We start from the raw sequence: 25,777 nt of genomic DNA, 5'->3' as shown, positions 1-25,777 counted from the left end.
AAATTAGAAAACCTGCACAAATATTTCTTTAATGCTTTCTTAATGTGAATGAACATAAAAAAAAGTCCATGCATAACAACCAGCACATCCAGTCAGGTTGCTGCCATCTAGAGGTTTATTTAAGTCTTCATCTAGTACAGTAAAATATTGCTACACTGAATACATGTACATACATTACTGTGGTCTCATGAGGTAATATGCTACAAATATAATGCAAAATAAACATATTAACATCTGTCCTTCCACATCCAAACTAATTTACAACAGAAATGAACACAAATGTTCAGACACACACACAGCTAAAAGTTAAAAATACCTATCATAAAGCATATTTTGTCCGTTGCTGCCATCTTCAGTTTACCAGCCACAGGCTAACTCAGTCATGACTCCCACATGAAAAAAGGCCTCAGACAAACCTAGTTTGATAGCTGGTCAATTATTCTACTACTCTAAATCCTTTCATCAAATATAGCAGCTTATTCCTTTGTCATGTACTTGTGTGTGTTTTTATTTTCTGAACAGCATTAATGCTTCAGAAAATGAATTGAAGGAGGTACAATGAGGAGCTGTAGTTTCATAAGTACAGAATCAACAAAGCTTTTGATTTGAATGGAAAGGCACCTTCAGAACTATAAATATTTAAAACAGCTTGTCAACATTGTAGAATATGAAAAATAGGTGCAACCCAAAGACTCTTCCTCCAGTAAAGAACAATTCTCTTTATGACTGCCGTCCCTTCACTTTGCAGTCTCTCTCGCAGGCTCTTGCTCCTACGCTCTCTGAAGTTCAGCATTTAAACATTTCATCCTTTCACAAACAACTACCCTCCCACAGCCGTGCTCACACCCCCGTATCTTGTTCCTCGTCTTCCTCCTCTTGCTGGGGCAGGAGCCGGTAGTGTTCGCTGCCCATCGGCAGGAAGGCTGTCCTGGGATGAGCCTCGGCTTCCTCGGAGGGGACGCGGTGGTGGGAGTTGGAATCCAGCGGCTCAGTGGAGCTGCACTTGGTGTACAACTCGCGGTGGATCTCCTGGCAGCCTACCTCCTCGGAGCGAGCGCTACGGACCCTGTGGTTTTTCAGCATGGAATGGATGTAGCCAATAGGCACAGGCAGGCTGGCAACGACTATAAGCATGACAATCATGGCGAGGGCCCAGTTGGGGTACTCGAGAGTCATCTCAGACGCCTGCAGAGAGTAAGAGACAGAGCATGTCAGGAAGAGAAACATGAGCAGGCATAATACTGCTCAACATTAAACCATGTTTACCATAACAAAATTACAAAGTTAAGATTAAATGATTCCTGTAGGAAACAGGGTCTTTATGGCAGCTAACAATAACATGTCCATAGATGAGAATATGAAAAAGGTTTAGCATAGTAGTAAATTAAGACTAAGACCTACAACAAAATAATCACATCATCACAACACACTAAAAGTAACATGAATAAATACTGAGTTGATCATCCAACATACAATTCAACAGTTAGAAAAAAAAAATCCAACAGTCAGGAGAACAAATACGCAAACAGGTATCTCAGTGAATATGTCATATGTATTGTAAAGTATAATTAAATAATAATACAAGCAGTGGTCCAGCATCTTACTGTGCTCTGATTCCAGGCAGTGTACGTGGGCCTTTTGAAGACCATGCGCAAAAAACTGGCAGCCAGAAGAGCAACCATCGCCAGCAAACAAACATATTTCCACAGATATTTGTACACCACTGGAGGGCGCCATTTGAGCATGACTTCGATGTCATCCAGGAAGCTGCAGTGATGGAAAACAATCTAAATGAGACAAAATTGCTGAATAATAAAAGCTGTCAGAAGTGTTGGTTTCTTACCGATCGGTTCCATAAACCCAGGCCACACTGATGGTTTCGAAGACGACCACGATGACTAGCGGTAGTGTTGCAGAGTAGTCATCAAACATGGTCACAAAATAGTTGCCTGAGCGCTGGGTGAACAACAGTCCCAGTAAAAACCCCAAAGCACAGCTGGACACTGAAAAACAAAGAAAAAGCCAGATAGTCTTAGTAAATAGTATTACCTGAGAAATCATGTATTTGTGATATAATACACTAATGTATTGTCAAAACCTTGTCAGGAAAGTTCTTTTAATAGTTCCTGGCTGATACATAGGCATTCAAACAAAAACCTGAAGTGAGTGTAATACAGAGCATTGTTGCAACATTGTTGTTACCAGTGAGAAGGGTCCGGTGGCGCCCAAGGAGGCTAAAATTGTCCATGAGAGGTGTGAGGATTCCCTGCATGGTCCCGAACATGGTGCTCAGGCCCAGGTTGAGCAGCATTAGGAAAAACAGCGTGGACCAGAAGGGGCTGGCAGGGAAAAGGGCCATCACCTCAGTGAATGCTATGAACGCCAGGCCCGTCCCTTCAACACCCTGCGTTCATACAAAGGGAAGACAGTAAAAGGTAGAGGGAATAAGTCTGAGCACGAGTTTTACAAATGTTGACTGAGGATTGCAAACAAGGCTGGTGGCTCCATGCAGTTTCAGCCGATAGCATCGCTGAAGCACTGCTGTAGTAGTTTCTGCAGCAGGGGGTGAGGAATGTTTTTTTTCCCTGCGCCACCACGGCCTCACAACCAGCGTGCTACTTCATTTCATGCTGAACTGATTCAGACTTAAAGCAACATCCGAAACTGCTTTGCACATTCATGGCAGATCAAAAGCTACAAATATGGCAGAAGGTGGCCTAATACTGTACAGTATGCACCCGTTGTGGTCCATTTATGAAAAATATACAGTAAAAACATATTCAGTACAAATATCTACTCCTCCTTCTGCACCTGTATTTTTGCAGTATTAAATTTTTTGATCAAATAAACACAGTTTGATAACATGACGTTTAGTAACCACTTCCTCTGTTTCTTTAGTTTCTCCTTTCACTCTTCTGTCACAGCTTGCTTCCATCTCTCCTCGACACCTACTAGTGGATACAGTGTCCCATATGTTTTCTTCCTCTTGCCAGCTGGATATTTTACAGTACATCACAGATTCCTTAGGGGTCCAGGGAACATCAGCACTCCATCTCCGTACTATTGTTATTGAAAAGTTCACCTCCCTGATTTTTCTCCTAAGCAAGCCAGCGTCCTACACCTCATGAAGCAACCTGTGGTGATCCTTTATTCTCTCAAAAACGTGCTCTTGAATAGGCAGTTGTACCAAAACTTCCTTCTTGCTACTCGATTTAACTTCATTTGTTAAATAGTTCTCCTGGAGGTACTTTCTGGTTTTATCTCTGTCTGAAGCATGTTATGACTTTTGTCTTGATAACCTGCATACAAAGAAAGTTAAAATTATATTTCAAGAATACCTTTTTCATCTCGTCCTCCAGACTGCAGTCAGTGATGTTAGGACCCATCGTGGAGCCGTGGTGACTGTACCACTGTCTGTATTCAGCTATAGACACAGAGCTTGGATCTGTCGTGTTGATCCAAGGCCAACCAAGTGCAACCAAGTGCTGGTTAGATTCATGGGATGCCATGACGTTTAGAAGACCAACATTTCTGGAAGAAGTTAGAATAAAACCATAAAATATAAGAAAGGCAATGTTTGCAGTGAAAAGCCATTCACACCAATACTATGGTTAATTGTTAAGGTTAATTATATCACAGATTATTACACACCATTCCACCCTTGGATCTTCTCATACTGTTGTATTTCATGAATCTTTGATGGTCAGTGCATGAAAGTGTCTTCAATACTGAGTAATACTCTTACATTTAACAACAAAAAAGTGACTGAAATGGACACATATTGAAAGCAAGAAGGCATTATTTTCTTCCCCTGGGAAAACAAATGATTTTACTTCACTTAAAGGGTATGTTCTTTGAGAATACTATATTTTTAGTAAGTTCATATACAATTATATAATACTGTATGTAATACATACTCATGCAAAGTTATGAGCGTATGTGAAAGCAGTTATTTCGCCAGCATTAGAAATTATTTGGTTAACAATTTAACCAAATTATCAGTACCGATGACAAAATTCACACACACGCACACATCCGTACTCAGCGACACAGCGTAGTGCGATGTTCTTGGCACGGAAACCCAGCACGACGAAAACCACGAGCGAGGCCAGCACAGATGTCATGAAGTTGATGCTAGAGACCATCAGAGCGTCCCTGTGGCAGTTGTTGTGGACTGGATTGTAGGAGGAATAGGCAATAACAGAGCCATAGCCCAGTCCGAGGGCAAAAAACACTTGTGTAGCAGCCTGCCGCCACACCTGCACATTACCCCAGATTTCCAGCTGAGAAACACCACAAAATAAAGCCTCATTAGCTGAATTATTGTAAGAGCTAAAAAACTTCATTCATTACATACATTTACTATTTGGCATTCATTAGTTAAAAATGAAAATCAAGTGAAGAAATCTAGAAAAAAAAGGCAATGTGATTATGATCAAACACGTGATGAAGGCTGTGCTTACTTTAGGATAAAACATATAGGTGATCCCGTCTATTGCGCCGTCCAACGTCAACCCTCTGATGAGGAAAATAAAGAGGACCACATAGGGAAAGACCGAGGAAAAGTACATCACCTAAGATTTGGAAAAGAAATGGAGGATGATTTGATGATGTGAGTAAGAGTATCATTATTGACATGATATGCATGTATTTAAATTTCCATAGTCACACCTTAGTTTAAGAAAAAGGGATGTTACAATTGTACCAGGTCTCCCATGAATCACTGTCACTGAGTGCTTTCTGTATGAAGTTTGAGCAAGTACGTATCTCTCAGCTTTCACAGAGGATTACTGGTACCTGTCAATGTGGATTATGATGTGGACTCACCGTACTTCCAAAATTGGCTGTATTTTGTCACACTGAACTTTGCTGCCATCTACTTGATTTTAAGATTTATTGCATTTATTCTGCCAGGGTCAAATGCCCTATCTTGCATTGTTAACAAAAAAAACAATTCACGTATCCGCCCTGTGATTTGGATCTGCTCCAAAATGTATATTTGTTTTTATAATTTCTTCCTTCGCTCACGTTACACCCTTCGAACAAATTTCATGAAATCGGGCCAGTGGTTTTCCTGTAATCTGTGCTGACGACAGACAAGCAAACCAAATTGAAAACATGACCTCCTTGCTGGAGATAAAAATGACAACTCACCATTTTACAGGAGCTATGTTCCAAGTTTTTTTTTTTTTTTTGACTGATCTTTAAAAGTGCTGGTAGACGGATTTGTTGCTGTTGCACAGAACCAGTATCAGTTTCCCCTTGTTTCCAGTCTTCATGCTGAGCTAAGATAACTGACTTCTAGCTGTCACTTATATTTACCAGACAGATGAAAGTGGTCTGGATCTTCTCATCAAACTCTCCGCCAGAAAACGAATGAGTGTATTTTCCAAAATGTCGCCTTACTACTTCAACAATATCATAAATGTGTGTATGTTAGCTGACTGTTCATATAGGGATCCCTGGGGCTGGGGTGAAAAAGAGAAGAGACGTTAACTTACCTTTGCAGACGACTTGATGCCCTTTATCATAGCCAAGGAGACGATTGCCCAAGCAGCCAACAAACAACCTGTCATGATGAGGTTAAACTCTCCGGATTCTTTGATGGAATTGGTGATGTTCAGGGCTTTCCGAAACCAGAAATACGACGTTGGAGAAGAACTTGCACATTCCTTCACTGGCGATTGAGGACAGACACTAAACACCTTGGACCGGCATGATTGTGACATCTCACTTTGATTAACATCTCAGTTGTTTCAGTACCTGTGTCATTGGTGGTTACATCAATCGGACACTGCTCCCACGGCAGAGGATACTGAAAAGAATTACCCATGTAGAACAGGCTCCATGCGATGATGACATTGTAGTAAAGAGCCACGTAAAAACAAACCTAGAGGAGAAGAAAGGGTTCATGAATGATTGACTTGTATTATCAATATTTACATAGCAAGTTCTTAAGAATACAGAAGGGGGTTCTCAAACATACCACTCATAGATCTGCATCTGATTTTTATTCAAGGTCGAAGGTCCGGAACGATCGGCGTTAACAAAATAACATTTAATCAATTAATGCTGCATCTCGTGATTGGGCCAGCAATAACCCCAAACAGATAAGGCTCTGTCAGTTAGTCCATACTTATTTTGACTCTTACAACTACATTGGTCAAGTGGAAGAGGAAAATGTGCACGTTTTCTGAATTCATTAATATTGTGTAGGCCAGGTGGGAAGCTGTACATCTTTCTGTCAAAACTCTTTTCAAGGTCAAAGATCGATTAACCAAGTGGTGAACAGCAAACCTCAAATGACCTAAGGTTGACTCTTACATGTAGATATAATGGATTGTCTAACAGAGCAATGAGGCTTTTTGGAAGGAAAAACAAGTTTCTAAAAAGAAAACATGGGCGTCTAAGCATGCAAGTATACGTCTGTGTGCTGCATGCGCACAGAATGTTCTTGTCCATTCTGTGTTTGCCTTGTCCCGTCTGTAGAGAAAAGTGTTACGTAACAAACTGCCAGCACTACAGCGCACCGCCTCTCACATTACAGCATGGCAGGATGCCATCGTCCTTTCTTAAGTATACACACTGTATGGGTAGTGAAAAAAAAGGAAGGTGTTTACAGAAAGGTGATAAAGAGCTAGTATGTGCTATGGCTTTTTAATGAGACAAGTGGCTTCTGAATCTTTTCAGTCTGGGGCTCATATGAAAATTACCGTCTTTGAAACCCTAACATGAAAACCCAGCTTTCAAACCAGAGCTATGAGTTCATTGTTAAGATACCTTGCAGAATATAGGATGGAGAATGGATTCCTTCCTTATTTTGGCTGGCATTTGCCTCAACTAACAAATAACACAAAGTCGAAACACATGAAGAAACCCAGAAAACAACATCACGAATAAATACAAAATATCTGAATCCTCACCATGCAGCTGGAGTAGCCGATCCCGGCCAGCTTCGGGGAGATGTGCTTCCAAACGCCGATGCTGCCCTGTCGAATGCTCTGGCCAGCAGCAAGCTCCATGAAAAACAGTGGAACTCCCACAGTCATTAATAGAAAAACATACAGCAGCATGAAGGCCCCTGGAAGAAAGGAAGGAAAATTTTAAAATATGAAGGCATAAAGCATACACACACACACACACAGCTAAGTTACTTCAGTTTGTACATCCCTTCAAAGTTTTTTCACATCTCTATGTTTTCTCTGTAGTTCGCTTCATTTCTTATTTTGAGCAATATTTCTTTATTGCTGTTTTCCAGCATCATAATTCCCATACAGTATAAAAAGGTAGAAGTTGTCAGCTGCTGGTCTGAAGAGAGCCACCGGGATGATCAGTCAAAACCACTGAGCTGAAATGCATAATTCTCTCTTTAGAGACACTCACCTCCTCCGTTTTGGTGGCAAAGATATGGGAACCTCCACACGTTCCCCAGGCCCACACTGAACCCCACCTGGGCCAACACATACTGGACCTTAGAGTCCCATGCTGGCCGGTCTTCATCGGCTGTCTCAGCTCCATCTGGGTCGTGCACGGTTGTAAGCTGACTTTCAGACTGGCCCTCGCTGAGCCAGGCTCTGTCTTCGTTGCTGTCCAGCGGTGGTTTCTCCGTCTCGCCATAAACAAAGAAGAAGACTGATAAGCTTAATTGATAATCAGTTGATTAAAAAAAGTTTCTTATTTACATGATGAAACTAAACATGTTATGCCAATAAACTTTTTTAGCACATGGGAGACAGATAACTGAACAGAACAGAGCAGATACCCAGAGTCCAACTTATTAATTCTCAGGGACCCCAGCAGTTTATAACAATATGCAGAGTTCACAGTGTTCAGGGGGACTGACTCAAGACCACTGAGAGTCCAGAGGAGCGAATGAGTGTGTGTATGCTAAACTCGGGCCTCCACACCCGCCATGTGAAAACACAACTGTAAGACACATGTGCGACAACCCACGCGGTTCTCCAATTTCATAATAAACATGGGAGATGTGCCCCACGTGGGAAAAAATGTGATCTCTAAGCGTTTTCGCACCAGAGGGACTTCTTCATAGTTCTAAAAACAGTTGGAGGACCCTTTTAGTATCCTAAAGGTCAACTTCCCTGTGGCGTCATAACATTCTGCACTTTATTGTCCATTATTCATCACCATAACTCAGGAACAGAAGGGGAGATTGTGACCATACTTCACATTTGGTCAGATACTGAATTAGTGACACTAATCTTGGGCGTCCACCTTGAAAGTTTGCTGATTGTAGAGATCTTCTGTGCTGCCGGGTTGAAGATGTGTGTGAAGCATCCACATTTTACAATTTGCAGCTCCTTTGCAGCAACATGTCTACTGCCATGGCTACGACTTTGTGTTCAATCAGCATCAGCTTTGGGGGCCAAGCACATGGACACTTCCAAAGAATTTGACCCTGTTTTCTGTGTCTCTAGACGGACTTACACACTAATAGACATACAGCAGTAGTCCACTACAAGCTCACTGGTTCTTCTGATACTGAGCTTCAAGTGATTGCCGTCGCGTCATATGATGAAAGTCTCCCTCAGTCCTCTGTGCTCCTCTGTAGAAACAGTCTCTAAGTGAAGACACCATGTTTCTCACTGGAAATTATTCACTGGAATCATTCATGTCAATATAATGACAACTTACATTTTATGGAAAAATACACTTAATACCTTTTATTAAATTCCTCCAGAGTCTTCACTACAGATATGAGTTTGGACAGACATGGATGTAAACTGCAACTTGACTGGTCGGAGGAAGCTGACAACAGCGAGGAGGTAATTCAAGTTAATTCTATTTTTAGCCTCACTCTTCCAAAGTCCTATCAGAGCTGTGTTAAGTTACTGCTGATGCAAACTTAACTTTTCTTACATTCACATTAAAACCATTCAACTGCCTAAACTCGAGGTGAAACTCAACTCAATAATGTCTAAAAAACAATTTTATTTTATTTTCCAGCTTGCTGTTACCACCAGCAACCACGGTTACCAAGGTGTGTTTGGTAGTAAGCAGATTATAGTAGGTTTACAGGGTCAAGGAGAGCATCATTCGGCATCATTACCAAGGAATTAATTATTATATGTGTTAGTACTGCGGTTTGTTGCATGAAAATTATCAAAACATCAAATGCAGAGAAAACATCGTTAGGTTTCTTTGCTCAGAAAGAATAATGACACTCCGACTGCAAAAGAGCGTCAGACAATCAGACTGCACATGACCTGCACATGAACTACATGCTCTCATCAACTCAGTCAACTGAGTGGGCAAGATCCAAAATGGTTTACATAAGCCAAACTGGCTTTAGGATATGACCTAGCTGGATGATTTGTATGTCCACTGCTGGTATCAGCTGGTGAGAAGGGAAAATTACAAGAGGTGTATGACCCAGAAAAGTATGTGGCTGGTCAGGACACATGGCCAGCTGAGTCAGATGATTTCAGAAATATGTATACACACATGCACAGAGGAGTGTGAGAGAGTGACAAAAATATGGACGTGCACACAAATAGAGAGGAGGGGAAGTGGAGAAGAGCAGAAGCCACTAGGCAGAACTTTGGGCGAAGGAGGAATAGTCTTGGGTGACATGTGGGTGGGAGTGGGTGGGAGAACCCACTGGGAGGTGTGAGGTTCACATTGGTTCGTACTGTGGGTGGTGCTGAGGTGTATGGGTGGACCAATGTCTTGGATATAGTCCGTAACAAGGCATGAGAAAGGCTGTTAGAATGTATTTCAACATTTTGAAGACCAATTTTTCATGGTCCAAAGCAGACTGCTGTAGTAGTGGTGTTTCATAAGTGTCAAACACCATCCAATAAGATTAACTGATAAGTCAGTAACTGGCTGCAGCCTCACTTAACTCCAGATCCAGCTAACCTTGAATAGTGATTGACCAAGGTGACTGGATCCTGATTTAGCTATATCACTAGTGAACTATTACTACAACTGATAAAATCTGCTATCAGAAAGCTATCAGATCTTGAATCAGAACCTCGGTAACGTAAACAAAATGCCCTTCAAAAGCAAAATGCCCTTCAAAACAGATGAAAATGAGAGATCAGATGCAGATACAGAGTTTGTGTGGATAAATACAGCATGTTTTTTCTTCGGTTCTGAGCCTTTGGGACTGCTGCATTTTCCACTTTCTTCGTCTTTTTCTATACTTGGCCAACCTTAAATTATCTTCTTGCACCATAGCCCCCTTCCCCCAGCACACACACACCCACCCACACACACAAAGCACACAGAGCTGGGACCAGAGAGCGGTTGTAAATTCTGTTGCCTATTGGTCAGTCCAGGTCTATCTCTGGGTACAGTTGGGAAACAGGCAACCACAGCTCTGTACTCAGTGAACAGTAATTGTAAATGTGCAAAAGCTTGCAACAGTGGTCCAACCTGCTTAACTAATCTCTATGTTTTTATATATATATATATTAATAGACAACTAAAATGCTTTTACAAGATTAATATAGTTGCACTTTGTGCAAATATAGTTAAGCTGGATCACATCTCCCGCAGTGCAGAATGTTTGCTGTAAAGTTGTTTTTTATCAATCAATGTCAAGGTATTTGACTTTTGCCTTTTTATAGATCTCTCTATTCTGGGCTGTGTTGTTGTTGTTGTTGTTGTTGTCTGGCATCTCATTGTGCTGTGTTTCATTCTCTATTATATTTTTTACCTTATTTGCTTATTCTTTGCTTTACTAACTTACAATTTACAGCATAACCAGTATCCACTGAAACAAGGTAAGGAGAGCAAAGAATGCTAATATTCAATTCACTTCACAAACCTTATTTGCTAAAATTACAAATGTTAGATGCTGATGAGGTTAGTCCATAGCTGGCCAACAATACTCAACACCACAAATGCACATTTTATGTCAAAAAAAAAAAAAAAAGAGTCAAAAGTGCAGGTTTATTTATATGTCTGTACACAAGGTAAACTTTCCATCTCTTGTACTGTGGTTGTCTATGGCTTCTGGAATAGAACCAAACTTCCTTGTATTTTCTTTACACAAAGGCAATCTAAAATGCATTGCTGAAGGCAGCATCTTAAAACTGTCACAGAGAACTGGCTTATCGGATATAGTTTAAGACAGTTTTATTTTTATAACAGGACATTCTGTGTGGCCATGAGTGACTTTTAATCCTCCACCTCCCATTGCTCCTATGGAGGGCCTCAAAGCTCCGTCCTGGGTCCTTTATAATCCTCCATTTGTAAGCTACCTCTATGTCAGAGCTTTCATATGGGCAACATCAGTTTCCATCTTAACGCAGACAACTTTCTTTTTTTTGGGTGACTCCAGCAACACAACACGAATGGTCAAAATATAATCTTCCTTTACAGGTATTAAAAACTGACTCTGTCAAAGCTTTCTTGCTCCTTCTTGGCATCTTCATCCTGTTGCATCAAAATCATATTCAGAAATCTTGAAAATTACATCTCTTTTTTAATACACTAAGAATCTGGAAACTGTCATGCACGCTTTCATTACATCTCCATTAAACTACTGTAACTCACTGTATTCTTGTCTTACTCAAGAGAAAAGTGCTATACAAATAAAAAATATCATCATTATCATTAAAGGATAGTTTACGTAGACAGGAAATTAGGTCTAAACAATCTGAAAAATCAGATTGCAAACATTTTGACAGATATTGTGATAGCAATATTGCATAAATAGCAATTCATTTTCACTGAAAAGAAATAGGTCTGATCTGTAGCCCGGGGCATCTGTGTAGCACCACAATGCTTCATTTATAATGGCATGTTGAGACACATTTAAACTTTATCAAAAAATTGCAGCTCCTGCCATTTGGATATTGCACTTGACCACACTGTGATTAGGATAATATTTCGATGAATTGTTCAACCCTACGACTAGAGACGCTTGTTCAGTCTTTCACATCACATCTGTATTTTCACTAAATCTCATCTGCCATCAAAAACAGATACATTGCTACCAAACACCGGGTTGTTTCTCAATAACTGTCATACTGCACTCCATAATAATAGAATAGGTACATGTTAGTTAAAAAAAATGCAAAAAGAATAAATCATTTTTAATTACCATCTAACTTTAATTGCTAATTGGACTTAAATGTACATATAAATACAGACTCTTCTTAGTATCAATGTCATATGAAATCCCAGTATTTAACAATTAATACAGTAACTGGAAAATTGCTGTATTTTAAGTGCACGTTGATTTTATTAGATAACCTCTAAATAATTACGGTCAGAAGGACATATTAAGGTTTTTCTTAATAGACAGAAAGAAACATCTGTACAATTTAATGCAATGCATTTTTCTTGTATTTCTTGCATTTCCTTTCATTTCTTTGGTATATTGTGTATTGGACTGCATTAAACCAAATATCTACAAGTAGAATGAGTATGAAAGAGTAATGTAATGCAGTTTTACAGCAACATCCTCAAAAGTGACCAGTAAGTTGATTTCCAACAGGTTCCTCATACCTCTGACTTGCGTAAGAAGAGTTGTACACATTAATGAACATGTTTAACTGGGGACTGTGGGATGTGCTATGTTACTTCCCTTCTTTAGGCTTGTACCTTTACTTTGCATCTGAATCATTTTCGTAAAATGTCTATAACTCATTCAGAAGCAATGGTGGACAGAATATGAGGGAAACAGAAGAAGAAGTTCCATACGCATGTAAGTGGCGATAAATGATTGTCACACAGGATGCAAAGCATGTTGTTTTATGTGTTCACACATTATGTGGGTAAACGCGTAAACAGCGTGATACACACCTGTGTGTGTCTCAGTTTGCAGATACCCCAACGCTCCACAAACAGACAGAATAAAGCCTCCTTTCACTCATGCTGCTTTACATGTTGCCCTAATGTTTGAAAAAGAGTTTTTTTTTCCTGTAAAATGTTTCTTTGGCAATTTGCCTATTCTGGACAAAGGAACATTTCTATAATGCTTCCATCTATCACAAGAGTAAAATAAACACTCATCACCACACTCTGTCACACTCACACAACTTTCATTCAAGCCAGCTGCTCCAGGATGAAGATCTGGTAACAAAACAGGAATGATAGAGCCAAAACAAAGCTGTCATGTCTTGTCAGCCTTTATAATGTGGTGTCAGTGCTTAAAACAAGTAGCTCACCAGATCTATTAGCCACCGCAGTGGCACAACTGCAGCAGGAAGCTCCAGTATATTATCAGATATAGTCCACTGAGATGTTCATTTATGTTTACTTAGTCATGTTCTCTACATGCCCCGGGTTAGGGCTGTAATTTAATCTAAGCATACATTTATCGAAAGCACAGGTGTACACCAGCAACATGCAAACATGTACACACACACACTGAAAATGCTGCCTTTCAGCTCTAATTTGAGTCTACATCCTCATCAGATCAATGTATCTGAACATAGAAGAAGACTTGCCATCAAATTCAACATTTGTGCAGTATTGCATCGAGTTGATCCATATTTTTATAGCACAGTAGCCTTCATGAACAGAAACACTGACAGAAACATATCTGGCCCTGAGCATGCTGAGCAGAAGAGGTTTTCCTGCGAACAAATGCACAGAAGATCAGCTGCATAGCAGAGATTACAGAGAGGCAAACCACAGCCTTAAAGCCTTCTCATGACTGCTTAAGTAACGGACAAAGGAGTGGAGTTGTTAGCGGTGCAGCCTACAAGTCCAAAACTTCCCACAAGAAAAAGAAAGAAAGAAAGAAAGGACAGTGAAGTGGAAGCGAGAGGGGAACAATAAGAGTGATTGCAGCGCATAAAGTCGCGATAATAAAGTGCAGATTAACGGTGTGTTGTGGACATACCATGCTGACAGCACGGTCCCGCACAGGACTGCGCTCTCCGCCGGTCCTGGTGTTGGTTCCTCCGCTCGTCCCTTTCTGACAAGACAACTTTTAACCTCGTCCTTTGCTTTTTGGTTTGGATGAAACTCGGGGTAATCGATCTGGTTTGCAAAGGGAGAAAAAGTCTCGACAAGCTAGTTTTGACAGCTTGCGGCCACGTTTCTCGCGTTGGAACAAACTCTGGCGTCGCCAACTCAAGAAGACGTGAAGGAGAGGTCAGTGCAGCTGGAGCCAATGGGAGGACAGAGGGGGCTGAACGGCCCGTCCCCAAAACGGTCAGCGGGGCTGGACGGCGCATGAGGTCACACACTGCCGTGTGTGTGTGTGCACTGGACTTACTGCTCTATACTCCATTGAACCAGAAAGAAAATCATAGTTTGAGCAGTTAGGGTACAATTAGCACAGTTCACACAAGGGTCGGCCAATTGATTGCACTGCAAAAGTGCGCGAGCTGTCTGCGCCTAATTATCGCCCAATTAACTCCCAAATAACCCCGAGCAACTCAGCCAATCAGCGCCTCGATAAGGCTGACGGTCGTTGCTTTCTGTGAGAAAGAAAAAGTCATGCAGTTTGTAGGCCTTTGTAAAATCCTTATCTGCAAACTTCTTCTCAAACAAATATAGTGGAGTCTGGGAAGTGTGAAGTCATCACCATATGTAATATTTCACGTTCCGCAGTGCTCATGTTGGTTGTTGTTTTAGCCAAAACATTTGTGCAACAAGAACAAGGCATATTGGCACAGAAAATAATGATGTAGGATACTCTTGCATAAAAAGCAAGCCTCTGTGGTCATACAGCTGAGCTGAACAAGTTATGCAATAAATGACCACCTGTTGGGTGAATCCAAGGAAAATATTTACTCCCCTGAAAATGTGCCCTAAATATGACCCTAAATACTTGCTGGCACAAAAGAATGAATTCAGGAATGCACTATTTCTACGTGTTAAAGCTTATGGTTCCTGTGATATATGTTGCAGACCAGATTATTTTCTGAGGGAGATAAACAACAGGATAAATTGATGCCATGAGTCCTCTGTTGTGTATTGTTGTAACATTTAGGGCCAACCCTTTATGCAGCCAGATGATACAGGGAATTTGTGATGAGGAAAATGTTTGATTACCATTAGAAAAGTTCACTTTTCCACCGTATACGATAAGGGCAACGGTGGGCAGTGTCCTCTATTTCTTTCTTTGTACGCCACTGGAACTGCCACTGAAGTGTCCTTCCACAAGTCAAAGCTTGGAATGAATGCAAGGCTCACAGCAGTACAGTAAATCCCATGCTAATTGTGGAGACCAAGTGAAAAGCTCTTGGGCTGAGATAAAGCAGACTACTACACTAATTTTGTCCAAGAACTTACTTGAGTAGTCTGGCTTCAATTCAAAGTTAGGGCAGCTGCTGAGAAAATCTTCTGTTCATATAAGCTTTTGTTCTATATCAACACCAGATCCTCTGAGCACCGGAGCTGCTGACCTGAAAATAAAGATAACTGACCCAAAGCAGGGAAAGGCTGTACAAATATACTGACATCCCACCAGTTTATTGTTTCTGCTGTAGAAAATGTCACAAAGGCAAGACAAGATCTGAAATGAGAAAGACTGAGAGATATCTTGGATTTAAGTGCTTGTAAAATATTAAATAAGATCCCTACATTTGCTGCAAAGTCGCAAGCCTTTTTCATGCCCTGTTATTACAAAACAGTATAGAATTTCATTTCCTGCTTACTGAGTGCCAATAGGGCAGTGTTGGCTGTGGCACCTACAGTTTCGTAATACCAATAAAGTAATAAGAGCTTAGTGAATGTCTTCAGCATGCAGTGCTTAAAGCTTTTTAGGACAATGTGCTGAAAACATGAATCTTACCATCAACTCTTTCTCCACCTGTGCAGCAGCCAAGTGACACACGAGGGGAGCTGCAGCAACAGATGTCTGGCCTGGAACAGCCAGTTGGTGTCACTGTTGACTAACAGCTCAGTTTTCTCCAATGCCTTGTCCTTATTTGCTTTAAATTCTTCTTGTATCCAAGAGTATCTAACGTGCAGTATGTCAGTGACTTTCTAGTGAAAGCTGTTAGAAAGGAAAGGAAGTTTTTAGTTTTAAAGTTTTAAACTGACGCAGGTAGGTCGAAAGAGCAAAACATTGTATCTCCAATAAAGTTTATTGCAAGTAAAAAGTGTGCAGGAGTTCTCGCTTCTCTTGCCTATGGACATTTCCTCCTGAGCACCTGTCTGCAAAAAACTGAAGGTGTGCATGAGCCTTTACAGTCAAGGCTGCAAATTGTTAAAAACCTGATGGAAACACCAAATGCTATTCCTGTTTGATGTTCAAATCAAACAAGTTTACTTAACTGATGCAATTTCTCCTTTGAGGAGAGTTTGAAGAATGATTTGCATGTAAAACTTTAGCTTCCTTTTATTGATATTTCTTGATTTGAACTTTTAATGACATGTTTCCACAACTGAGCCTTATCTTGGCTTTGTTATTATAATCTCAAACGAAACCTGATGTCTGAATTTGTGGAGGTGGGGAGGAAGAGTGCTTTGCATTTCTCGAATGGCATGAGTTACTGACCACATCATCCCCTTGGCACAAGCCACAGGCACTTGTTGATAGAAATGCCTGTCATAGGGAAGGAGAGGCTCAAAAAGATGCAGAGAGAAGAATGAGAGGGAGGGATTGCGTCTGAGTGTGTTTGTGTGTCAAGGATCTGACGAGAGTGAAAGCAGCACAGATTAACTGCGAAAGGAAAGCCAGACTTGTTTTTCTCGTTCCTGCATATCTCAAGAAGGTGGGACGTCCTCGTGTAAACAGCTAAGCTCAGTGCACACACAGCTCAGCACGAGGATTGTTTTCCGTGCCTTGGAATTAAACCTCACTAAAAGGTACAGTGATGTATCTCGATTTTTTGTGTTAACTTGTGCAGTGTGTGTGTGTTTGTGAGTTAGTGTGTGTTAGAGCGAGGGTTAGTGAGGCAGGTACACCTGTCATATGAAAGACAGCTGCCTTATGCCGGTAATATGTTGCTCAGGGGAGACTTTTGAAGCAACTTCCCTTCATCCTACATACATTAGAATAGTTCATAAATTTGTCTGTGCAGAAGTTGGTAAAGCTTGAAATGTTTTACGCATTATTCACTGCTTAATGTTGGAAAAGGAGGGATGGCAGGAAACACGCAGGAAGTTGGGGAACAGGGCTGAAGTAAAAAGCTACAGTGTGTGTGCACAAGCTTGTGATGAACTGACTTATATTCAGCTGGAACAGTTTTTCCATCAAGTTTCATGGTTGTGTCAACTGCATACCTTGCATGTGGTGACAGTGGTTTTTCCTGTTGTGTGTATTTGTCACTTACATGCGTGTGTGAAGACTGAACACTCAGCATTCTTACAATCAGCTTGTGGCAATATCGAGCCCTCATTCATCATTTTTTAAACTATTCAGATAAAGACAAGATGAGCTTGTTGGGTAGAGTTTATGAAAATCGATCGAGACGAAGAGCAAGATATGAGTCACATTTAGGAATACTCAGACAATGGATAGAGGGCTCATACAACATTTTCAGGAAATGGACAGGAAATCACGTGTTGGAAAATTCACATAAAATATGATATACAGGTAAACATTTAGAAAGAAAAATGTTTTTTATATAACAGAAGCATTTTTGCTGATTGTATGCATATGCTTGATTTTACCCTGTCTGCATCCACATATAATAGATGTCTGCACCACCTCCGGTGAGCCCTAGAAAGCACTCAGGTGTCCGGGTCATGATGATGCCAGGACAGCATCCTCCTCCTGGTGGCCAGAGCATCTACACACATTCTGGCAAAGGTATATCCATCTGACTACTATGTATGCATATATGTGAACATGTGCTGTTGCCACAAATAGGTATTTTTGCTCTGCGCATGTTATCGTGCTGCTTGGAGACGACCTTAAGTTTTGTTTGTCCATGTTTGCGTTAATGGCTTTGTTCTCCCTCTGCTCAGAGAATGGTTCCAGTGAGGAGTCAAGTCATACACCTCAACTGAATGCGGAGAGAGAGGTGGTATGTACTCACTTTACATATCCCTCTGTATTTGTTATATACATGTGGGGTTAACATGTTTATGAATAAAGCTTACAAGTAATTAATGAGGTTTTAAAGTCAAAGGAGATGGCGACCTGTGAAAAGAGGCTTAAAGAAACTAAGTGATCCATCAAGTTTAGGTCAGTTAACCACATACTATACGTCTGCATTATGACAGAAACCACTGTTTACACATGACGAAAGACACAACAGCAGTGGTGGTGAGGTGAAGACAGTCTGTAAAAAACAACTCCATAGCTTTTGCATACACATAACATAAAGTCTTGCGGCAGGCTGGGAGGGGCAGAGCCAAAAGACAATTTAATATTAATGTCTATATATTAAACAGTGTTTTTTGAATTTTCAATAAATTGAATATATTTAAATATTTTAATGTAAACTATGCCACGCATATGATGGCCAGAATATAAAAAGGACTGTAGCTGACTTCCCCGTGTTTACTGGCATTACAGTTAACCACTAACTTCTCGTGGCTCAACAATGGCCTTACTAAAACAAGGGTTTGCGGCTCTAGAAAGAGGTAGTGGGGATTATTTTATCAGTTTTTTTAAACTCCAGCAGGAGCCTGGGACCAGTAGTTACAATCTAACGCAATCCTGGACTGCAGCTCTGCAGTAAATACCACCCAGCAAAGGTTATAATGTCCCGTTTGCATTTGCATTTCTTCATCAGGAGATTCTGAACCACTGCTTTGACGATGTGGAGCGATTCATGGCGCGCTTACAACAGACAGCTGAGGCCCAGAGTGTTCTCAACCAGAAGAAGAAGAAGAAGAAAAGCGGAAAGGGCAAGCAGAAGGAGGACCAAAATGGTGAGAGTTCTTCTTCCATCCTAAGAATTAACAGTAGTCATCATTTAACTAGGATGGTAAAAATAAAAGATGCATGTAAACATCCCAGCCTGGCAGAACCTTCAGAAACAGACCCAAATAACAACATGTACAGCAGTCAGATGATGTGCTTAAGGCAGGTTCGAAGTTTGAAGAACTGTAGATCAGCTGGTGGCTGAGACAGACAGAGTGAAAAGTTGGAGGTGCTTGCTAGGCTGCAGGAGAAGAGTAGGGGCAGGGACCTGGAGACAAAGGCTGAATATTGGCACACTCTTGCTTGCTGGAAATGGGTCAACAGGCGGGTTGCCAAAAAATTCTTCAGGTAAAATTCTTGCCTATAGTGTGCATGGCCAAGAAACAGGACAAAGGCGCTGCTGGAGCTGGGGTCAAGTCAAACCAGGAAGACTGAGAAGCAAAAATATTACACATATTTTTAAAATTCAGATCATTTTAATCATTCACCAGCTTATTGCAATGGGCAGACAATGCACCAGGCATTAAGTGGCAATCCAGTGGTGTGAACATGGTAAAACTATTAATACCAGACTTTCTAAATGACCAGTTTGCATCTTATTTGAGATTGAAGATTAGTTAAGAGAACAGCAAACGATTCCTAACGTCAGCCTTTATATCGTGGACTCCTGTTTCCACATCAGCAGACACTATAGACACTCCAGTATATGTGAATGGGAATTTGAGTGTTTGTGACTATTGGTCTTTGCCCTGTGTATCATGGCAACATGGCCAGGGTGTTTCACAGGTTTCTGGCAGGTGTGTGCCAAGATAGGTGTGACCCTAAGATTAAAGGCGATGAATGTATGAATGTATTAATAATGAAATAGAGGACTCTTATTAGTCACCACCACTGGCATTGATTTTTAGGAGTACTTGCTGGAACAAGCTAGAACAAGAACTCCACTCCTTTACTTCAAGACTTTATTTACTGTAGTGTTTATTATTCCGTTGCACACATTTGGCAGCTTGCAAATTGTTCTCTATAATAAAAAAAAAAACACTTAACAAATGATACAGACTTTATAATATGTCATGTCTGAAAAATCAAGGCATGTATAATGCAGCCGGGATTGTGGGGTGGTTTGGTGTCTGTGTTTCTTATGTATCTTGTTCAGATGTTTTGGTCGTAGCTGTGACTGTGCTCTTCTGTGTGCAGATGATCTGCTGACCATGAAAGCTTGCCCGCCATCAGAGGAAGAATTTGTGGACGTCTTTCAGAAAATCAAGTACTCCCTCAGTCTGCTGGTAAGATTGAACTGCTCACATTAAGCACTGAGCAAGTCTGGACATTTACAGGTATATTTTGATAAGACCACTGCAAATTAAAATGGAAATGATCCCACATGCTGGTTTACTTAGGACCGTCTCAAGTCATCCATCACAGACCCTGATGCACCAGAGCTGCTGCATCCCATCTTTGTGCCTCTCAGACTGGTGGGTCTTTTTAATGTTTTATGCAATAGTTTCTCTGTGTATCTCTGTGTGATACTGACTGTGGTGATGTTCTCTTTCACAGATGGTGAAAACCACTGGAGGGCCAGCATTAGGCGCATCCGTGGTCAGTCCTGCTATGACCAGTGGTGCTGTTTCACTGCTCCACAAGCATCTGACCGAAGAGGAAAAGGGGCTGTGGACTTCACTGGGGCCCAACTGGACTTCACCCTGGTCTGTGTGTTTGTTGTACGTGTGTGTAAATCGTTGAGAGTGTGTTGCTATAACGGGATCCTCTTGCCATCTTTCCCAGCTCACACCTTGGCGTGTCCATTCCTTCATACTCACCTGCCTTCCTGGATGGGTGGCAGCCTCAGGCCTATGACTCAGCTGGCCAGCCTTTGGACGATCCCATCGAGTTGCAGCACAAACAAGATGCTTTCAGGGAGAGTAGGGCGGCACAAACTCTACAGGACCAAGCTCAACAGACATTGGAGGGTCCTGGTGACGGCACGGACGAGATGTAAGTCTGGAGACATTGAAAAAAGTGTTACAACAAGGTGTAATTATGTTTATAGCTGGAGTGACACTCCCAGCCAAATTCTTAATGCCTGCAATTAGCAGCATATTGCCTAATAAAATCAGTCTGGAGGTTGAAATGAGAATAACTCATTTCAGTGTATCTCATCAGAGGTTAAAATGACTGGTGTCTTATTCTGCTTTGTTTAATTGCTTCAACTGTTTTTCATGTTGCGTGTGTTTTAAATGACGTTTCTATTTCAGAGATGGAAATTCGCTCCCGCCTGAGGGTGAGAGACTTTACTGCTGCAGCTACGACTTTGTGGCTCGAAACAGCAGTGAACTCTCTGTGCTACAAGGAGAAACACTAGAGGTGCACACCCATAAATAGACTTAGAGGTGGTGACCCACCTATAAAAGCAGACATGGTCTTGGAGTACAAGCATGTGCTACATGCAGCATGTCACAAAACTTGACAGATTTCTGACTCATGTTTTCTGCAGGTAATTGAGTCATCAAAGCGATGGTGGAAGTGCCGGAATCGTTTTGACCAGATAGGATTTGTTCCCTATAATATCCTGGAGCCTCTGTCTGCTCTGAATAACACTGGGAGAGACAGCCCAGTGGAACGCAGAGAGTCAAAGGTACGGACGGACGGACACAGACAGAGACACACACACACACACCAGTGCTTCAAACATCACACACACTGTGGCTGTTTGTATCTTCCTGCTATTTTACAACAGAGGACAGCCATCTCCCCTCGGACAAAGTACTTCTCATATGCTCCACCAAGCCCAGTCGGGACCAGCACTCCACCTATTAGCCCCCTGCGACCAAAGAGCATGGTTTTACCGTCTTCACCGATGCATGGAGAAGACAGTGACCGAGGTAACATACCCACACATGTTGAATATCCGCCATGGTAAACCATAAAGAGGGGCTCGTTAGAATATCAAGTGAGTTCACAAACATGTTGAATCCCAGGACCTCCTTGTGTTCATCTTCTAAGAATCTGTAACCAAGAAACTCATTCAGAGACAGGGCAAATTATTAAAACATCAGTGAAATAAACATAAATGAATAGATAAAGGCCATAACTGAACAACTATTTTGTTCAGAATAAATATTTTGCTATTTTTTTCATGCCAACACAACACAGGGCTTTGGTGTGTGAACACCCAAGTGTTCCCAAATGAGCTTAGAGCACGTTAAGAGAGCAGATTGTAGAATATTTCAGCATATAACAGCAGCCGTAATTACACTGTTCCTCATCTGCTAAGAAGGTCCTGTCTCCGGCTCAGAGATGATGCTCCTTCTGGCCTTATGTATCTAAGAGAAAGAAGCTGAGTGCCAAGCTTCTGCTGCCAGGTTCACATGTGTAACTCCATGGTGCACCATGCCACATGAACAACAGTCTTCTGGTTGAATTTATCCAGGAAATTGTTGTTGTTAGTATTCAAAGGTCTGAATTATCAAATGTCCTGACAATTCATATCACAGAGACATACAGGAAAACCACATATGATGGCGGTGGAGCTATGATGGAGCTATTAAAATGTAAACTATGCTATACTATATTAGATTATATACTATGCTATGATATATTATATAACACTATACTATACAATACTATTCTATATACAGTATATTCTATACTATATTTTGTACACTTTGAAACTTAAAACAAGTAAATCGAAAATATTAGTCCGTAGCTTTCTCAGTTACATACTTAAAGACAACTTTTTTGTGCAGCATAGGACACAATTCATTGCACTAATTCATATTTTGATGTGGACAATGAAAATATTAATAGCATTTTTAGAAAGGGATTAAAAAATTATTAGGTGCACTTGAAGGCAGCTGGGATAATGTTGATAGTATGTACAGAGATAACTGGCCATAAACAGATTATGTGATGTGTCTAAAAATCATGAGACATTTGATTAACACATCCCATGAACATTTATGATGTAACAGTAAATTCAAATAGCCCTGGAGGTTAAGCACTAATCTTGAAATTGTATTTGCAGTCCTGATAATGAATGATGAGCTTCTTGAGCGGCTGGCTGGGAAAAGGGGCTCAGTCCGTCCAGTGGTGGTCCCCCGCACAGCTGACACTTCTGTTCCCCTGAACTACCACTCACCGTCTGCCGAGGTGGAGGCCTGGCTCACCACCAAGGGCTTCAACCAGCAGTGAGTGCGCATTATGTGTCTAAATGAACAACTCTATGCACGATGTAATTACCAACATTATGCTGAAGTAGTTTTAAGGATGGCTTTATTATTATACTAAATGACAACAAACCATGAGCACTGTTGACTCTGCTCTACCACAAAATTTCAAACAAGAAGTAGATTTGATTTGTCCTGTGAGATGTATGAGGGTGCTTATTGGACACTTGGGTTCTGCGTTCGCAGCTCATGCAGCTGTCAAAGACATGCTCATACATTTTGTTTAGTGTACAATAGCGCCCTCTCATGTCCAAATGTCCTCCCTGTTAACGTTTATGTATTGCACCTTAACTGGGAAGTGAGGGCTGAAATTAAACAGAGAGCTAGGGAGACATTTAGGTGCAACAAGAAAATAAAAAGTGATTTTTTTTTTTATTATTCCAGTTTAAACAACTGGGTTCTTCAAAGATACCCAAATCCAGGTTATAGGTGAACTTTTGACAATGAAAGCTCTCTGGTGGTGAACGGACACCAACACTGATTTTGCTGCTTTCTTCTTCTGTTAGGACAGTTCAGAGTCTGGGCATTTTAACTGGAGCGCAGCTTTTTTCGCTGAATAAGGAGGAACTCCGCATCGTCTCACCAGAGGAAGGTTCAAGGGTTTACAGCCAAATCATGGTGCAGAAGGCCCTTCTCGAGGTTTGTCCGTGTTCTTTTTTTTTTTTGGATGTCCTGTGTGCATGCGTGTGTGTGTGTGTGTGTGTGTTTGCATGGTTATGCTTGGGTCCGTGTGTCCTGGGCTAGTTGTTTGCTCAGCCTTGGCTGATGCACAGACTTGCGTCATTTGCCACATTGTTACTGACCTACATTGACTAAAGATTTTTCACATTTCAATTTACAAACCCAGAATGCATATTTGCTCTTCAGACCTTACAGATCAATGGTTTCAGTCGAGAGATTTTACAGTTGTTAATAACTCAGCAGCCGTCTCATCCTTGCTCTGCTATTAAAGGAATTTGTTAACGGGTGTCTTCAGGTGTGTGTTTTAATTCGACTTTGACAGCACAAACATTGGTTTAAAATGTGATCAGACAGAACTCACATTTAAATACATATGTGATTTTCAATTGACAGTTTAATGGACTACAACAGCTGGGACGCCAACTTTGAAGTTTGTTCAAAAAACAGTTTCTTTGATATTCCATCATTAAATCGCATTTTGTCTGTGTCCTCCGCAGGACGTGCGCAAAGCCACAGAACTGGAAACAGTGATGGAGAAGCAAAAGATGAAGATCAACCTGAAATAAGAGAGCGATGTAGTGTGACGGAGCTTTCTAACATCTACTGATACAGATGTGGCATCAAAGATTGATGGAGACCCTGTAAATGTAGTACATACAGCTGGATCCAGCTATACAGCCATACAACTGGATTTAAATCTTTAATGCTGTTACATCTCTGATGTGCTACTGATACAGACACAGAAAAGCAAACTGCATGGAAGGTAACGCTCAATCACTAATACTAATTGGCATTTTTATTTTTATGTTTTTAAGACGTGAGGGGTTTTAAACTTTTAATTTTCGTCAGAGTTTCAGAAAGTTATTCTTACCATTTGGTGTTCATCGTATGTTTTACAATTTTGAAATGTCTGTTATCTTTTGTTAAGGCAACATCTGAAACATGACAAGAAACACAAATGCAATGCAATAAACTTAATCATATACTAATTATCAGTTTGGTGCGTTAACAACTATGGCCTGAATCTGACTTTTAGAGCTATAAAAAAAAACTAAATTCTGACAAAAACTGCATAAAATCTCTACAGGACGGTCAGATGTTTGATTGATTCAGAGTTTTTATTGTTTGCACATGAAACTGTATTAAGACAATGTCGCTTGTTGCAGACAAATGCTGTTTTAGACCAACCTTACATAAACTTATGACATTAATATACAATTTTAGTCCTGACTCCCTCTATGATGTTCTGTGGAGACTAAAATATTTCACTGTGACTTCAGCTGCAGAGCACATCCTGACATAACGCACAATATAGAAACATATGGGATATATTCCTGTCAGTGTACTGGCTTGAATAAAAGATGTGCATTTTTGTATCATAGCTATGAGTTTACTGTTATCCTTCTTCCCATATTCTGACATACACAAGTTATATGATCAAGACATACAATTTCCAAAACATTATGTGAAAAATTCTAGATACAATAAGTAATTTCATAACGCATTTTATACGCTCGATGAGGATTTAAAAAAGCAAGTGACACTGAAGATGTCAACACACATGAAATCAAAATCATTCCAGAGCTCAATAACAGCAGGTGGAGGTGAATCACCATCATTCATTGCTTTGCAGCACAACACGTTCCTGAAGTATTTTGTACACTAACAGCACCAGCACTTTTTACACAGAGCAGAAATCTTAGTGTAAAGAGTAATCATCTGATTTAGGCTCAACTACGAACAACTATTTTCATTTCAGACAATTCCTTACAAAGTCTTGTACTTGCCTTGAAACTATGTAGCGTCATATATAATTTCTTTCACCTCACAGTGTTTTTAAACCGAGGTGAGAGACCTGCTCAGTGATTTCAGTAATGAAATTTACTTATAAAAATGCCAGTCAAGTAGAATTATTACAGAAAGTTTTCAAGGACATAGTTCAAGTGACGAGTTAGCTGAAACAACTTTGGGAATCTTTTAGCCTGTGGGAGCTGTGCATGATCATCACACAGCAGAACACTTGTCTTTTTGATCTGACATGAAGTAATATGTAACTTATTAGCTGTTTAGACCACCAGCTATTTAGATTACTGGTCACTGTGGATAAAGCCCAGAATGT

General features: G+C 40.7%; 2 protein-coding genes across 3 annotated transcripts; one reads left to right on the top strand and one right to left on the bottom strand.

The window, feature by feature from the left end:
• Window positions 1–118: 118 nt before the first annotated feature.
• slc6a16a (solute carrier family 6 member 16a) lies at window positions 119–14,009 on the bottom strand. Its single transcript, XM_041956483.1, has 12 exons — window positions 13,823–14,009; window positions 7,384–7,609; window positions 6,924–7,081; window positions 5,764–5,890; window positions 5,502–5,677; window positions 4,464–4,574; window positions 4,042–4,283; window positions 3,339–3,531; window positions 2,203–2,404; window positions 1,844–2,003; window positions 1,605–1,767; window positions 119–1,185 (listed from the first exon to the last, which is right to left on the bottom strand). Exons 1-12 carry the CDS (start codon window positions 13,823–13,825, stop codon window positions 841–843), a joined length of 2,106 nt encoding a protein of 701 aa, XP_041812417.1. The 5' UTR covers window positions 13,826–14,009; the 3' UTR covers window positions 119–840.
• A 2,632-nt stretch (window positions 14,010–16,641) lies between these two features.
• On the top strand, window positions 16,642–25,034 carry eps8l1a (eps8 like 1a). 2 transcript variants are annotated; one of them, XM_041957090.1, is made up of 14 exons: window positions 16,642–16,743; window positions 17,575–17,689; window positions 17,848–17,906; window positions 18,621–18,759; window positions 19,949–20,037; window positions 20,152–20,226; window positions 20,309–20,457; window positions 20,537–20,746; window positions 21,007–21,115; window positions 21,246–21,386; window positions 21,489–21,633; window positions 22,776–22,938; window positions 23,484–23,616; window positions 24,156–25,034. In XM_041957090.1, the coding sequence occupies exons 2-14, from the start codon at window positions 17,575–17,577 to the stop codon at window positions 24,222–24,224; spliced, it is 1,596 nt and encodes a 531-aa protein (XP_041813024.1). In that variant the 5' UTR covers window positions 16,642–16,743; the 3' UTR covers window positions 24,225–25,034. The 2 variants fall into 2 exon arrangements, with proteins under 2 accessions (XP_041813024.1, XP_041813023.1); XM_041957089.1 differs by having other exon boundaries at window positions 21,246–21,633.
• The last annotated feature ends 743 nt before the right edge of the window (window positions 25,035–25,777 follow it).

This window comes from Chelmon rostratus, chromosome 17 (genome assembly GCF_017976325.1).
Source record: "Chelmon rostratus isolate fCheRos1 chromosome 17, fCheRos1.pri, whole genome shotgun sequence".
Lineage (NCBI taxonomy): Eukaryota > Metazoa > Chordata > Actinopteri > Chaetodontiformes > Chaetodontidae > Chelmon > Chelmon rostratus.
Note: the sequence above shows the minus strand (reverse complement) of the source record. Positions and strands in the feature narration are given on the sequence as shown.